Source organism: Apteryx mantelli, chromosome 6 (genome assembly GCF_036417845.1).
Source record: "Apteryx mantelli isolate bAptMan1 chromosome 6, bAptMan1.hap1, whole genome shotgun sequence".
NCBI lineage: Eukaryota > Metazoa > Chordata > Aves > Apterygiformes > Apterygidae > Apteryx > Apteryx mantelli.
This window is the reverse complement of record NC_089983.1, coordinates 34,047,648-34,060,874: the sequence shown is the minus strand read 5'-3', so window position 1 is coordinate 34,060,874 and position 13,227 is coordinate 34,047,648. Positions and strand designations below refer to the sequence as shown.

The following is a 13,227-nucleotide window of genomic DNA, read 5'->3' as shown; positions in this document are numbered from 1 at the left end:
TGGGGCAGGCCCAGAGCCACAGTGGATCCAGCCCGCACCCTGTGGGGCAGGTCCCAGTCCCCCAATGGGTCTGGCCTGCACGCTGTGGGGCAAACCTCGACCCCCTAGCAGGTCAGGCCCACTCCCTGTGGGGCAGGCACCAATCCCCCTGTGTGGCAGGCCCAGATTCCCAATGGGTCAGGCCCACACCCTGTGGGGCAGGCCCCCATACCTGTGTGTGGCAGGCCCAGACCTGCTGTGGGGCAGGCCCTGACACTGCAGTGGATCTGGTCCGCACCCTGTGGGGCAGGCCCCAATCCCCCCGTGGGGCAGGCCCAGACCCTGCAATCGATCTGGCACGTGCACTTTGTGGCAGGCCCCAATCCCCCCGTGGGGCAGGCCCTGACCCCGCAGTGGACCCAGCCCATGCGCTGTGGGGCAGGCCCCAATCCCCCCCGTGGGGCAGGCCCAGACCCCGCATTCGATCTGGCCTGCATGCTGTGGGGCTGACCCCAATCCCCCCGTGGGGCAGGCCCAGACCCCGCAATCGATCTGGCCTGCATGCTGTGGGGCTGACCCCAATCCCCCCGTGGGGCAGGCCCAGACCCCGCATTCGATCTGGCCTGCATGATGTGGGGCTGACCCCAATCCCCCCGTGGGACAGGCCCAGATCCCGCAATCGATCTGGCCTGCATGCTGTGGGGCTGACCCCAATCCCCCCCGTGGGGCAGGCCCGGACCCGCTGTGGGGCAGGCCCTGACCCCGCAGCGGACCCGGCCCGCGCGCTGTGGGGCAGGCCGCACAGCGCCGCGGGGCCGCGCTGCGGGTGCCCCGCGGGGCGGGGGGCGCGGCGGGCGCGGGGCGGGCGGCTCTAGGACCCGGCGGGCGCCGCGCCGCGCCCGGCCCCGCTCCGCTCCGCGCCGCGCCGAGCCGAGCCGCGCCGCGCCGCGCCGTGCCGCGCCGTGCCGTGCCGCGCCGCGCCGCGCCGCGCCGCCGGGGGGCCGAGCGGCGTGTCCACCTGCCGGCCCCGCCGCCCGTCAGTCCCGCCATGGCGCTCGGCGGGGTCGGTCGCGGCGGCGCGGCGCGGGCCGCCTGGCCGCGGCTGCTGGTGGCGGCGGCGGCGGCGGCGCTGGCGCTGGCGGGGCCGGCGCTGCCCGAGGTGCTGTTCCGCTGCCCGCCCTGCACGGCGGAGCGCCTGGCCGCCTGCCCCCCGGCCGCCCGGCCGCCCTGCCCCGAGCTGGTGCGGGAGCCGGGCTGCGGCTGCTGCCCGGTGTGCGCCCGCCTCGAGGCCGAGGCGTGCGGCGTCTACACGCCGCGCTGCGCCGCCGGCTTGCGCTGCTACCCCGACCCCGGCGCCGAGCTGCCCCTGCAAGCCCTGGTGCAGGGCCAGGGCACCTGCGCCCGCCGCCGCGACACGGCCGAGTACGGCGCCAGCGCCGAGCGCCCCGCAGGTGAGCAGCGCCGAGCACCGCGCGCCCGGGGCCGGCAGCCCGCGCTAGGCACCGCGCACCGCGCACCGGGCGCTGGGTTCCGGCAATGGGCACCGGGCACCGGGCACCCGCGACGGGGCGGCGGCGGACCGGCACCTCCTGGGGACAAGGGGATCCTCCTGGGGGAGCGGTCTCCGAAAGGGGTCCTTGCCCGGGGGCCGCTCGGGAGGGCGGGATGGGGGATCCTGCCGGAGATCCTCCGGGACAAGGAGAGAGGGGGTCCAGGGAGGGACCCCTGTGGGGCAGGAGAAGGGGGCTCGCCGGGGAGGGAAGGAGAGCGGGGGCACATCTCTGGGGGCAGGGGTCTGGGGAGAAAGGGGTGTTTTGGGTGCTGCTATCCCTCAAGCAAAGGAAGGGGGAGAAAAGGGTATTTGGGGGTGCAGCTATCTATAGGGAGCAGAGGTTGGGGGGAAAGAGGTATTTGGGGGTGCAGCTATCCCTGGGGCAGCGGGGATAGGATCCCCAGGAGTGGGGAGTATCGAGGAGGGGATTCACGAGGGGCAACTTATGGGGAGCATCTGAGGGTGAGGGGGCCCCCCCGGGGGGGTTGGCGGGGACCACCGGGGGGGAGGGGGGAGGTTGGGGTCCCCTGGGGAAGCAAACCCCGTGGGGAAGATAAGGGTGAAGTTTGGGGGGTGCGGGTGGGGGGGAGTCTCTGGGAAAGCAGAGGAAGGTGGAGGTGCTGGTGTGGGGTTTGGGGGGGGGGGTAAGGAGACCTTGAAGGGTAAGGGATGCCCCAGAGATACGGGAGAAAGCACTGCTGGAGGACCATTCGCTGCCTGGTGGGAAGGGGTGGCTGGGGCCCTGCCGTGTGGGGGTCCCTTTCCGTACTTCCCACCTGCAGGCCATGGGAGCTGGGTGCCAGTCCCACGGGACTAGCTGGTGTCAGGGTCCTGACCCCGCTCTCCGGCCCTCCCTGGTCTGGGCTCCTCGGTGCCGGGGGAGAAGGAGCATCCCCCATCACACGGCCCCGAGGACGGGGACGTTCACAGGCTCCCGACCTGTTGCTGCGCTCAGTGCGGGAGGAAGCTCTCCTGGGGATGCCGACAGAGCGGAGCTTGGTTTTATTAATGCCTCGTCTCCGCTGGGATCGGTCACAACCTCTCTCCCTTTCTGTGGGATGTTTAAAATTGCCAAATCAGGACTGGGAGTTGAAACCAGCACTTTCTCCTCTGAAATCGCCACTCCTTGACTTCTGCCTCGTGGCTGGTTTTGCTCCCCTGGCTCAGTCGGGGGCTTTGACCTTGTTTGCATAACTAGTTCAGCAGCACGACTTTGAATTCCTGCCTTTCCCTCGCGTTGAGGCTTTATTTAAAAGAGCTCCGAAACGGGCTATTCCTTTCGCCTTGGCTCGCGGGAACAACAGGAGCGTTCCCGGCTACCTGGGCACTGCTGCTCCGGTCGGAGCAGGGAGAGAGGCGAAAAAAAATCGCAGCACAGAAAACTTTGCACGTTGCAGCCTGCTGCTTCTGTGCACCCTGGCTGTAACCGGTGCCGTCCCCACTCCTGTCCCCCCTCCTTTGCCCAGCCACGAGGGGCTGTGGAAAGACGGGAGTCTGGAGAACACGTTGATGTGAAATCTTGCTTGACTGCAGAATATGAGTGTCAAGGGAGTGAATTTTACACTCTCCAGAAGAAGCCAAGGGCATTTAGATTTAAGGAATCTGGGGCTGACTTCCAGGCTTATGCTTTGAGAAGTGTGGTGGTGGTGATGGTGGGAAACATTGCAGTGATGGGTTAATATGTTTTTTTTTTTTTGAGTTACAGCTGTTTTTCTAGTTTTATGGACTTATTTCAGAATTTTCAAATTACTTCACTGGGTCTTTTGCTTGATTTTTATTATCTTTATTCCTTTACAATGCATGTGATTTATTTGAACATATCTCTGTGTCTGTATAACACACACACATACACACATATATAAATAATATTTTAAGAACACTTTAATGTACGTGGTGCTCCGTAATGTCCATAGGGGGTGAATAATAAAAATATTGGCACATCTTAAACCAGCGTGATGTGAAACATGCAGCTGGAATATTCACAGTCGAGCATGTCTTGGCAAAGCAGCTTGGACATCCAGAGAAGGCTTTGCTCTCTTCAGATTACAAAACTTCTAACAGGTTGTTGCAGCCATTAAAAAAACAAAAACAAAAACAGACTAAAACCCAAATCTGTCAGCTTCACTTGATGCTCTTCTGTTCAGATCCCTATCGTAGCTTCCATCTGCAGCATGCCTACAAAATATATATTGAGGGAGAGTTTTCTTTTCATTTAAAGCAGTGACAGGAAAAGCAGTCTGGCACCCAAGGAGCAGGGATTGGAATTCCCTTTCAAATGCTGATGTCAAGCTAGTTTCAAGAGTGCCCTGAGAGCAGGTTTTTGCCTGCAAAAGGCAGGTGTTGAGCCTTTTCTTCTTCTTCTTTTTTTTTTTTTAATGTGCTTAAAGGTATTTGCCCTTTTTCCCCTTTCCAGCTTGAAAAGGCTCCTTTGGCTGATTTTGGACTGGAATGCAAAGCTCGTGCTATTCCTAAATTAAGAGGTTGGCAGGTTTTTTTGTCCCTGATGAGAGGCAGAAGGATTGCCCAAATGAAACAAGGAATAAAACTCTGCAAATTCTCCTGCTGTGGCTCCAGCATTGTTTAGTCTTCCACTTAGGTCTGTAAAGCCAATCCTGAAATGGTTGTAGGCGGAAAGTAACATAAACCACCATGCAGCTAGGAAGCAGGGGATGTTGCTCATTGCACAAGAGGCTTTGGGTATTTTGAAGATGTTGGGAATGTTGGAACGAAATAGCAGCAGTCTGTGGAAATCAGGCTGAGAACTTCTACCCCCCCCCGGGGGAGCTGCATGTTGCAGCGGTCCCGAGTGCACGAACTCCCACTGATGGTGGGAGCGAGACGGAGGCTTGGCACCTCCAGGGATCAGGGCCTCTGAAATAGTTTCGATGCCACTGGACTGCATGGTTTTACAGTTTATTTCAGGTCATCGTGTAACAGACTTTATGTACTGCTTCCTGAACCCACCTGAGCTCAGGGCAGAGGGCTGTTATTGTGTGTGCAAAGCTCTCGGAGGGTTCATGCCAGTCTTGAGCGTGTTTATTCTTTCAGCACCTCTGCGAGATCTGTGCTTGCTTTTAAAGACAGACTAATTTGATTTGCTCAACTAATTTGATTTGCCCAAGGTCAGCCAGGATACATGGAGCAGAGCAAAGACTCATGTTAGCAGCTTGTGGGAAATGAACTGGGGGGTCCAGTCTGTTTCCCAGTCCCAAATAGCCACCTTCCCCCCAAGCAGGTCTGGGGTGGCCCAGGACTGAATGAGTCCCAAAGGCAGAATCTACTTTGAGAGGTGTTTTAGGCACCACTGAGGTCTCCAAGTAGAGGCACAATCTCAGCTAGAGAGTGGGGGTGCTGGCTTCTGCTTTGGCCATCGTGAATTGAAACAGGGGACTTGCATGGTCTTGTCTGTCTCTCAGCTGCACCTTCCCTCTCCCTCCCTTCTGCTGGATTTGACTCTCACTGTGTGTCGGAGAGAGCTGGTTCAGGAGCTAATCCTGCAGAAAAGCAGCACCAGGAAACAAGCCAACGATTTTCTGCCTGATCAGTGACCTGAACTGGCTGAAGGTTCAGCAGAGTGCCAGTGCTGCTGCAAGGCAGAAGGTGGCAGCTTGTCCTAGGAGGTGGAGCAGGGCAGATCTTAGCATTGTCGGCAGAGACTGGAGTAAATATACCATGGAGTTGCACGGAGCAGGGACCCACATTTTAACCTGACCTGCTAACATAGGTGAAGTCATAAATTGCCTTGCCTGGGTTATGAAACTAGCTAAAGAAATCTGTTTTCTCCCCAATGGAGACAGGGTCCTAAGAAACTAGTTCTGCTCTGAAAAACTAGTTTGCTCAAGCAGCTTTCCAAAACTGTCCAGTTAAGTTTTTTTTCCCTTTGCCAGTGTAGTTCAGTTAGGTTTGTAGCATTGTTTTAGTTGCTGTTGGGTTATCTGTACTTTGTGATGCTAATCGAGTGGAAGCACTCTCTGAACCCGCCGTGGGCTATTGAGTTCTGCTTCAGAATCTCACCTTTATATTAAAACAAATGCCTTTTTTAGTCCATGCTACTGCAAAGAAATCCTTCTGATTGGAAAGAGAGCTGTGTAAAGACTGTAGCTGCAGGCGAACTTGAAGGGCTGGTGTTGCCTCCTTCACCTGGTCAGGGACTCCATTTTGAACTCCCACGATACAAAAGCAGCGTCAAAATAGTTGACTGTTAAAAACATAGCTCATTTTAACATCCAGCTAAAATCCTTGTTTGGGTAGCCCCAAATGCCACACATCCTTCCTTATGGGTCAAATGTCAAAACCTCCATTTCCCCTTGGCAGGCAGCTGCTAAAAGACAGTTTAATGTATTGCTCCAAAACACAGAAGACTCTGAGATTAGAGGTAACATAATGTAAGTGGAATTTTAACAGCGACTTGAAAACCATGCCAGTAACGCTATGACTGCATTTTTCACATCCACTGAATTGCCAGGAAGACCTCTGCTTTTCTCCTGCTTTTATAAAGAAATAAAGCATCCATCATGATCTACATGGGCATGTGTTGATCTGTCCTTCCGCCCCCACAACTTTGGACAAACCCCGCCGGTCTGTTTGACCGGACCTAACGCAGGGGTGGAGGTCTCGAAGGTGCTGTGCTGCTAAACAATGGGTGAGGGTAGAGTAGAGCCAGGCTACCAGTGTCCCCCCCTCCCTGTGCTAGACACCTTTCGAGGTGGAACCACATGGGATGGAGAGCTTGGATGTTATTAGACACCAGAGAAGCCAACCACAAGAAGCAAAAAAAACCCAACCACACGAGTGTTATTATATCTGCTGCCACTAAAGTGGCTCTGCCCGACTAAACTGCAAATGCTGCAGAGCTTCTTGTCGTGGAAGAATTATGAGTGAAATGCAATTAATAACAGCTCCAAGGATGATACATGATTGGAAAGGCATTCGCTTGATCTGTCTTTGCTGCTTCTGGGACTTTGCCAGAGGTTTCCAAGCTCTTTTGGGGAATGTGTCCAGTCAAGAACAGGTCCTGGGCTGGCTGTGATCTTTAAGATAATAAATAATACCTTGTGGAGCAGCTTCTTGAAAATAATATCAATTCCTCACATCCTGCCAGAGTTTGCTATGGTGCAGGGGTGCAATATATTTTGGAGGGCAGGGGAATTCTGGGAAAATTTCAAGGCTCTGGCCCAAAGGAGAAATGTTGTGTTTTAATGCTGTCCCTTGGCAAATGACCTGTTTCCTCCTTGCCCTTTGCAGTTGTTTCCTTTCCTCCGGGTTTCAGGCTCATACTCGCTGAGCATGGTATTTGTCAAGGGAACAGCAAGAAGCGCCGTCTGTGAGAAAGTCCATGTCGTTTGTTTTATCCACATCCAGGAATTGAGCCGAGATAAACAATTCAGGAGGCAAAACAGTGAAGACTGGAATGCGCGAGGTGTGTTTGCTTATGGCGCTGTACTAGACCTGGCTGCAGTGTTAGCTGGGGCTCACTTATCCGACCGATGCGTTGGTGCAGTGTCACCACAAACACAACTGGATCTGTGCAGATTGTGTTTCATCCCCACTGTCAGCAGTAGCTCTGTACCTGTTTTTCATAGTCCTGTATTCATCACTAAGGAGCTAGACAGAATAGCAGTTTCTCTGGTGGGTTGTATGCGTTTCTGTTTAGATTGGGCAATTACAGCTGTCTGGACTTGGTCGCATCTGAATTCCCTGCTGGGGCTCTGATTCTTTCGGGGAAGGTCTTTCGCATTAGGCAGACGGAATAAGCAGAAGGCCAAGGTAAAGTGCAAACATGCTTCAAAGCTTTTCTGTTAAATGAGGAGGGCTGAGCTTGGTGGTATACCTAGTTTCCAGATGTAAAAATTCCTGGTTTCTTGCCTTGAATCAGGGGGAAATATGTAACTGATGCAGTGGCTGCTTAGCAAACCCCTTCCTATCACAAAGATGCAAAGCTGTTGTCTTTGCGTGCACAGTGCTATTTGCTTCCCCCAGTCTTCCTGGCTTTTCCTTGGGAGGCACTGCCTGAAACACTGCACGTTTATCAGCTTTTGAGGGTGTCCTTTAGCAGCACATATTGAATACATCGGGCTCTGCTTCCCATCATGTCATTGCTGACTGTTAGCATCTGCCAGAAGAGGCATGTTTGTCCTCAGTGGAAGGGTGAGGCTTTACCAGATTGCGTGAGTCTTGCAGAGAAAGCTGCATTAGTGTCTGGTGTCTGTCTGGGGAGGGCTGTGTTACATGTCCCTTTGCTGTGTGCCATGCAATAACACGCTGTTTTCTGTGTGCCAAGTGTGCTGATGTGATCTGGAGGCTAAATGTAGTGTGCGTTCCTGGTATGGACTTGGGAAAGAAGGAGAAATCCTTGCTTTGGAGACCATGCTGCCGTACAGATTACACGAGGAATATTTGTGACTCTTTCATCCCTGCTGAGATGATTTCAGGCTAATTCCTATGAAAAGGGGGTGGCTGTGCCCCACTCCCTGCCTGGCTTCATGCCCATCCTCATGCCCCTTGCGCACATGCTGGCCCTTGCCTGACCCCAAGGTGAGCCATGCCAGGGAGTTAACCTAATAAAATCTTTGCTTTTTTTGAAGGATGAGTTTTCTGCTGGTTTAGCTCCCTGAATCAGCTCAGCATGGGATCGGCTGAGTATGCAATGCAAGGGATGTGCAGGAGTGCAAGGTCACAAGCAGGGTGCAGAGAAGGGGGAGCAGGGCCACCCTTGGGTGACATAGCTCAGTGTTGGGGTTGGGGCGGCTGTGAGCGGGGCCAAGCCGGGCCCTTGCTTCTCCTGTTGAAAAGCCGTGTCCTTCCTGCTGGAGCTATTCCCTGGGGCACGAGGCAGTTGCGTGCTCGCTGAGAGCACAGGCAAGACGGCAGCCTGCCAACGGCGCTCGCTGCAGAGGCAGTGTGCGCGTGCCTGCGTGGGACACCAGGTTGGTTCTCCTGCCAGGCAGGAGGGTTTCGACCCCACCTTTCCCTGCTTTCCCACAGTGATCCCTAACCAAGGACTTACTGGGTTGGGGGATGGAATAACAACTGCAGGTGCTGTTTTGTGAGTCTAGCTCCGCTTTTTTCCTCCAGCCAGGGAAACAGATTGCAAATCCAGTCCTATTTGTGAGTATTTCCATAGTGACCCAAACTCTCTTCAGCAAACTGAATCTCTGACTGAGACGTCTTTGCCCACCTTTAGCCGTTGCTGCCAGCAAGCTGGGAAGTGTTTCTCATTCAAGAACTGGCCAAGTGTGACCTGGTTAAACATGCGAGTTGACATCTAATTACAGGCTGAAGTGATGTGGTGGTTATGCTGGGCAAAGACCTGAGAGAAGGCGGTTAGTTAACAGTTATTGGAGCTCTGCTGCAGCTCTGTGTTAGACACAACAGCGGGGCCCAAGCTAACGGCATTATTCATTGTATTGCATTTAGTGTTTTGCCCCATCCACAATTTAGCTGGGTTCCAGAGGGAAGATCAAATCTCTTTCTACATTAGCTTATGATGGAAATAACTTTTAGAAAGGAAAGGGTCAGCAGTCATGTGGCTTTCTTATGAGATTGAATACTGGGAAACATCAGGTCACTCTTATAAGCCTTAAACTATCTTTTGACATTGCAGCTTTTGTTCTGAAGAAAGCTGCACTGTGCCTCTTGGTTGGTAAGGGAACAAGTTCGCTGCCTGCTGCTCTCTCTAGTCAAAGATCCCATTAATTCTGCCGGCTGCGAGGAACGCTTTCCTGGTATTTCATTCTGGAGTGTAATTGAGAGTGACACAAAGCGCTGGTGGGAATTGGACCATGCTGGAATCTCTGCTTTTTCTTGCAGTTTTCTGCAGATAAAACAGCTCAGGTGGGATGAGGGGATTTCAGGTGCTCTACCCTCAAAATTATGAATATCTCCAACATGCGATTATTTTCTAGAGGATTTTTTGTGCCTCATCACAGCTTGTCCGTGTAGCTGGGAGACGCAGGATACCTAGAACAGTGACATGCTGTCACCAGTGACTGTCTAGGACAAGCTGGCTATCCGTGAATTGCACAACATCTTCAATGGGAGAGTCCTGTAGTCCTATAATGCAGGGATCAAGATGGGATTTCCCTGTATGATACTGCTTTGCAGACTTCAGCCAGGGCAGTATGATCTCAGCTCTTCTGGCCAGTTTTAAATGATCTGGTCCAGGCTAATGGGTTTCTCTCACCTCTGTGAGGAGGTTTCTGATAGCCTTCCCACCTTTTCTTCTTGCTGTTTTAAAACTAGAAGGGTCAGGCCCCTGACGTTTGTGTCCCAGAAATGTTTGCTGTTCCATCTAGGGGGGCAGGCAGATGAAGTGAGCTGCTGAAGTCATTTTTATGGTTTTGGGTGCCCTCCAAGTCCTTTATGGTACCTGTAAAGACCAAGTGTGAGTGTCCCCCAGTGTGGCCTGTCTCCTCCTTCCCTCCCATCCTGGCGATGACTGATTTTGCAGTGCAGCCTCCCTCTCCCCAGCAGAGCTGGTGACTGCCATGAGACCCTGCCTTTCCCTCCTCTGCCCCATGGGAGGCCACTGCGGGGCTGGGCCAGGAAAACTGGGATTAGCCACTGGTTTACTGGCCCTCCTCCTACTCTCACAGAGTTAACACCAGTGGGATTACACTGCCCTTAATGGGCACACTCCTCCTTTGCTCCAAAGCCTGCAAGGGAATGCCTTGTGTTTTAGAAGTCCCCCATATTGCTCTAAAGCGGAGCAGGACAGATCCTGAGCGGTCTCAGTGAAGCTGGTGAAGTGAAAGCAGTGAAACTGGCCAGAATTTGACCTTTTCTTGCATCTGGAAAGTTGCTTGGGGATTATTTTCTGTTTGAATTCAGGAGGGCTTGTCTGCAGAGCTCGGCGTGAGATACACAGTTTAACTTTGAGCTGAGCTGGAGGGAGACGTAAGGTTTGCAACAGGAGAAATGGCAGCCCTCCCACACAGCCCATGTGGAAGTGCTCACCTCTCGTTGCTTTCAACTAGTGAGTGTTTTGTCTCCATCTGCTGCCGTTTCATCTGGCACTTCAAAAGCAAGCAGAAATGGGGAGAGAAGCCCAGGTTTAGCAAACAGGAATGGTACGAGGAGGAGGAGGGAGGGGGGTGGTCAGGCTGGGGCTCTTGTCCTCTTGTGCTGTTGGACCAAGGGCTAGTGCTGGGGTTTGCCCCTAGCCCGTGGCAGGACTGCAGAGCTGCTGAGGTTGCTGATAATCCGAATTGCTGGCGGGGGATGAAGTGAGGCAGCAGGGCCTGCTGAAGGAAAGACAGCTGGTGGCCTGCCAGCCCCTCCACCATGGAGGCAGGGCTCCCCGGGGACCTGGGCATGGCCTGTGGACTCTCTGCGGTGCATGGTTGGGGTCCTCTGGCTCTCGGCCACAGGAAGAGTTTGGTATGTGGTTTGCAGGGTCAGGGTGGTTGACCACTGTGGCATTTCTGTGTGCGGGGAGGCTAACCCAAAAGCCCCAGGCCTTTCCCTGACTGTTTTCTGTTCCTCTCGGTCCTTCCCATGCACCCTGCAGTGCCTTTGTGAAATACAAATTCCAGTTGCTTTGGAGAATTAGGTCTTGTTTCTTGGGGACACTTGTTGGAGATGCTGCAGTTCACCTTCCACACAATAGCTGCTTTGCTCTTCTAGGTTTGCAGCTGAAACAGCGAGAGGAAAATGCTGAGTGATAACACTGTAATTAATCTTATCACTGCTCTGCAAAGGTTGGAAGAACTGCTCCAGGATCCATCCTAGGCTCTTGCAAGATGCCTCTTAGTCCAGATTAGTCAAGGACCATGGTCCTGTGGTGGAAAACTTCTCCCTATCTGCACTTTGAGTTCCAAGAGCCTGTTATTTCTAGCATGGTACCCACTGCTAACTCATGTTTGGCCATGGATTTGATACAATCCCTGATGTGTAGAGGGCTCTTTCCCTCTTTTGAACATCATATGAGCAGGATTGATGTAATGGCAGGAAACTCATTACTACATCATCTTGATCCAACTGGGGTGTAAATGGACAGGTAAATCATCTGCTGCGCTGGGAATGGGATGAGGAGGACTAAAGCAATGGGTGGCCATGGTGGAGGACCTTTTCCTTTGGCCACAGTGCGCAGTGTCACCTCCACAGCTTGTGCAGAAGTGGTTTTGGAAGGATTTTGTTTAGACTGTTAGAAATCCAGGTTGTTACAGCTAGTCAGGACATTTGGGTCAGAAGGTCTGGATTTCTAGGGGTGCTCAGGGACCATAGCCATTCCTGGACCAGGGTGGTGGAGCAGCAACAGAGGTCCTATTTTAAGGCTAATCCACTAACCCACCACTGAATTTAAAGTGCAGTCCAGAATTGGGGGAAAAAAAGAGACTATGGCAAAATTCTTACACAATAGGTCGGCTCCCTATGGGTAATCTGAGTCATTTGTTGTTCTTGTTGACTTTAGTGACTAAAATAAATTTATTCCATGCTTTTTTTCCTGCCAGACCCCACAGACCCTCTCACCCCCAGCTCACAGGGAGTGAGACAGATTCCATTAATTCTTGTGCATTATTGAGGGATTTTAGTCGATGAGATTCTTGCTTGGAATTTCTCTGGGGAGGAGCTGACTTCCCACTGACTGCAGATGGGACCCAAAGAGATCAGTCTCCCAGACTCACCCAGTTGGGTGGTGGGAATACAACTTTCAGCGTTTCCAGGACAAATGTGGTACCCTCTCCCCTTCAGGGCACCTGCCGCTGAAAGCATGACCAAGGCTGGGCAAGTGAAAATGAAGCCACTTGTTGGTCTGCAGAACTTTGACTAATGTAAAACTGACAGATTTCGGTTGGTTTTGGAGGGCTGGCAGGTCTAGACCTCTGTGCTTGTGGCCTGGGGCATGTTTGGTCTGGGGGCACCGGGAGGAACTTGGCATGGAGCCCTCTAAGACAACTGCCTTATTTTGTAAAACTCAGGCTGTGGGAGTTGGTGTGAGGAAATAACAACATCCGCTTTGGTTTATGCAGTCTCTGTCCCGGGGGCTGCTTGAGCGTTGCAGGAGGCCACAGGAATTCTGCTCGTGACCACAGCCAGATTAATGGCTATTTTGGCAGCTTTTCAGGAGTGAGGAATTTGTCCACTTTCATAATATTGGCTAGAAATTCCACATAAATTAATTAGTTTTATTACAGGACATGTCCTTCCCGCTCCTCCAGGGCTGCCTGAAACACTGAACTCATTACATGAAGAAATGAAAATAGTACTAAAAATAAGAATTGGTATCCCAGGCCTTTGTAGGGAGACATGCGGAGTATACCAACATCCTCCACCAGACGTGCTTCTAAAGCTGTGGCTTTTGGCCAGATGAGATCTAAACCCAAGTTTTAGATCAATCGCAGCCATTAAAACACCCCAGCCTGCTCCACAAAGGTATCTTCTCTCAGCCTCTTGGCTCCTGCTCAGCTTAAGCCATTCATCTGGGCTCCCTAAATTATGCCTGCAGTTTTAGTTAGATGCAGTATTTGGATCTGGCCCTTGGTGTTGTGCAGTGGAGGTTGCATAGCTTCAGCCATCTGCCCCCTCTCTCCCCAGATGTTGGGTTTTCATAGTGCCATTCCTACCTTGCAAGGGTACTATTTGTATTTAAGGTAGTAAAGTGCTTGGAAATCCCTATAGGGAATGGTGCTCTGCATTTGAGTTTTAGTCAAGGGTATGCCATAAAAATGACAGCATGTGACTTTGGAAAGAGCTGC

The 13,227-nt window shown here is 53.0% G+C and overlaps 1 protein-coding gene across 1 annotated transcript in view; it reads left to right on the top strand.

Moving 5' to 3' along the window:
* Nucleotides 1–1,027: 1,027 nt before the first annotated feature.
* The window catches only part of IGFBP2 (insulin like growth factor binding protein 2), a 68,751-nt gene continuing 56,551 nt past the window's right edge, over nucleotides 1,028–13,227 (top strand). The window contains exon 1 of the mRNA XM_067299233.1: nucleotides 1,028–1,430. Coding sequence (XP_067155334.1) covers nucleotides 1,028–1,430 — 403 coding nt within the window. The remainder of the gene's footprint in view (nucleotides 1,431–13,227) is intronic.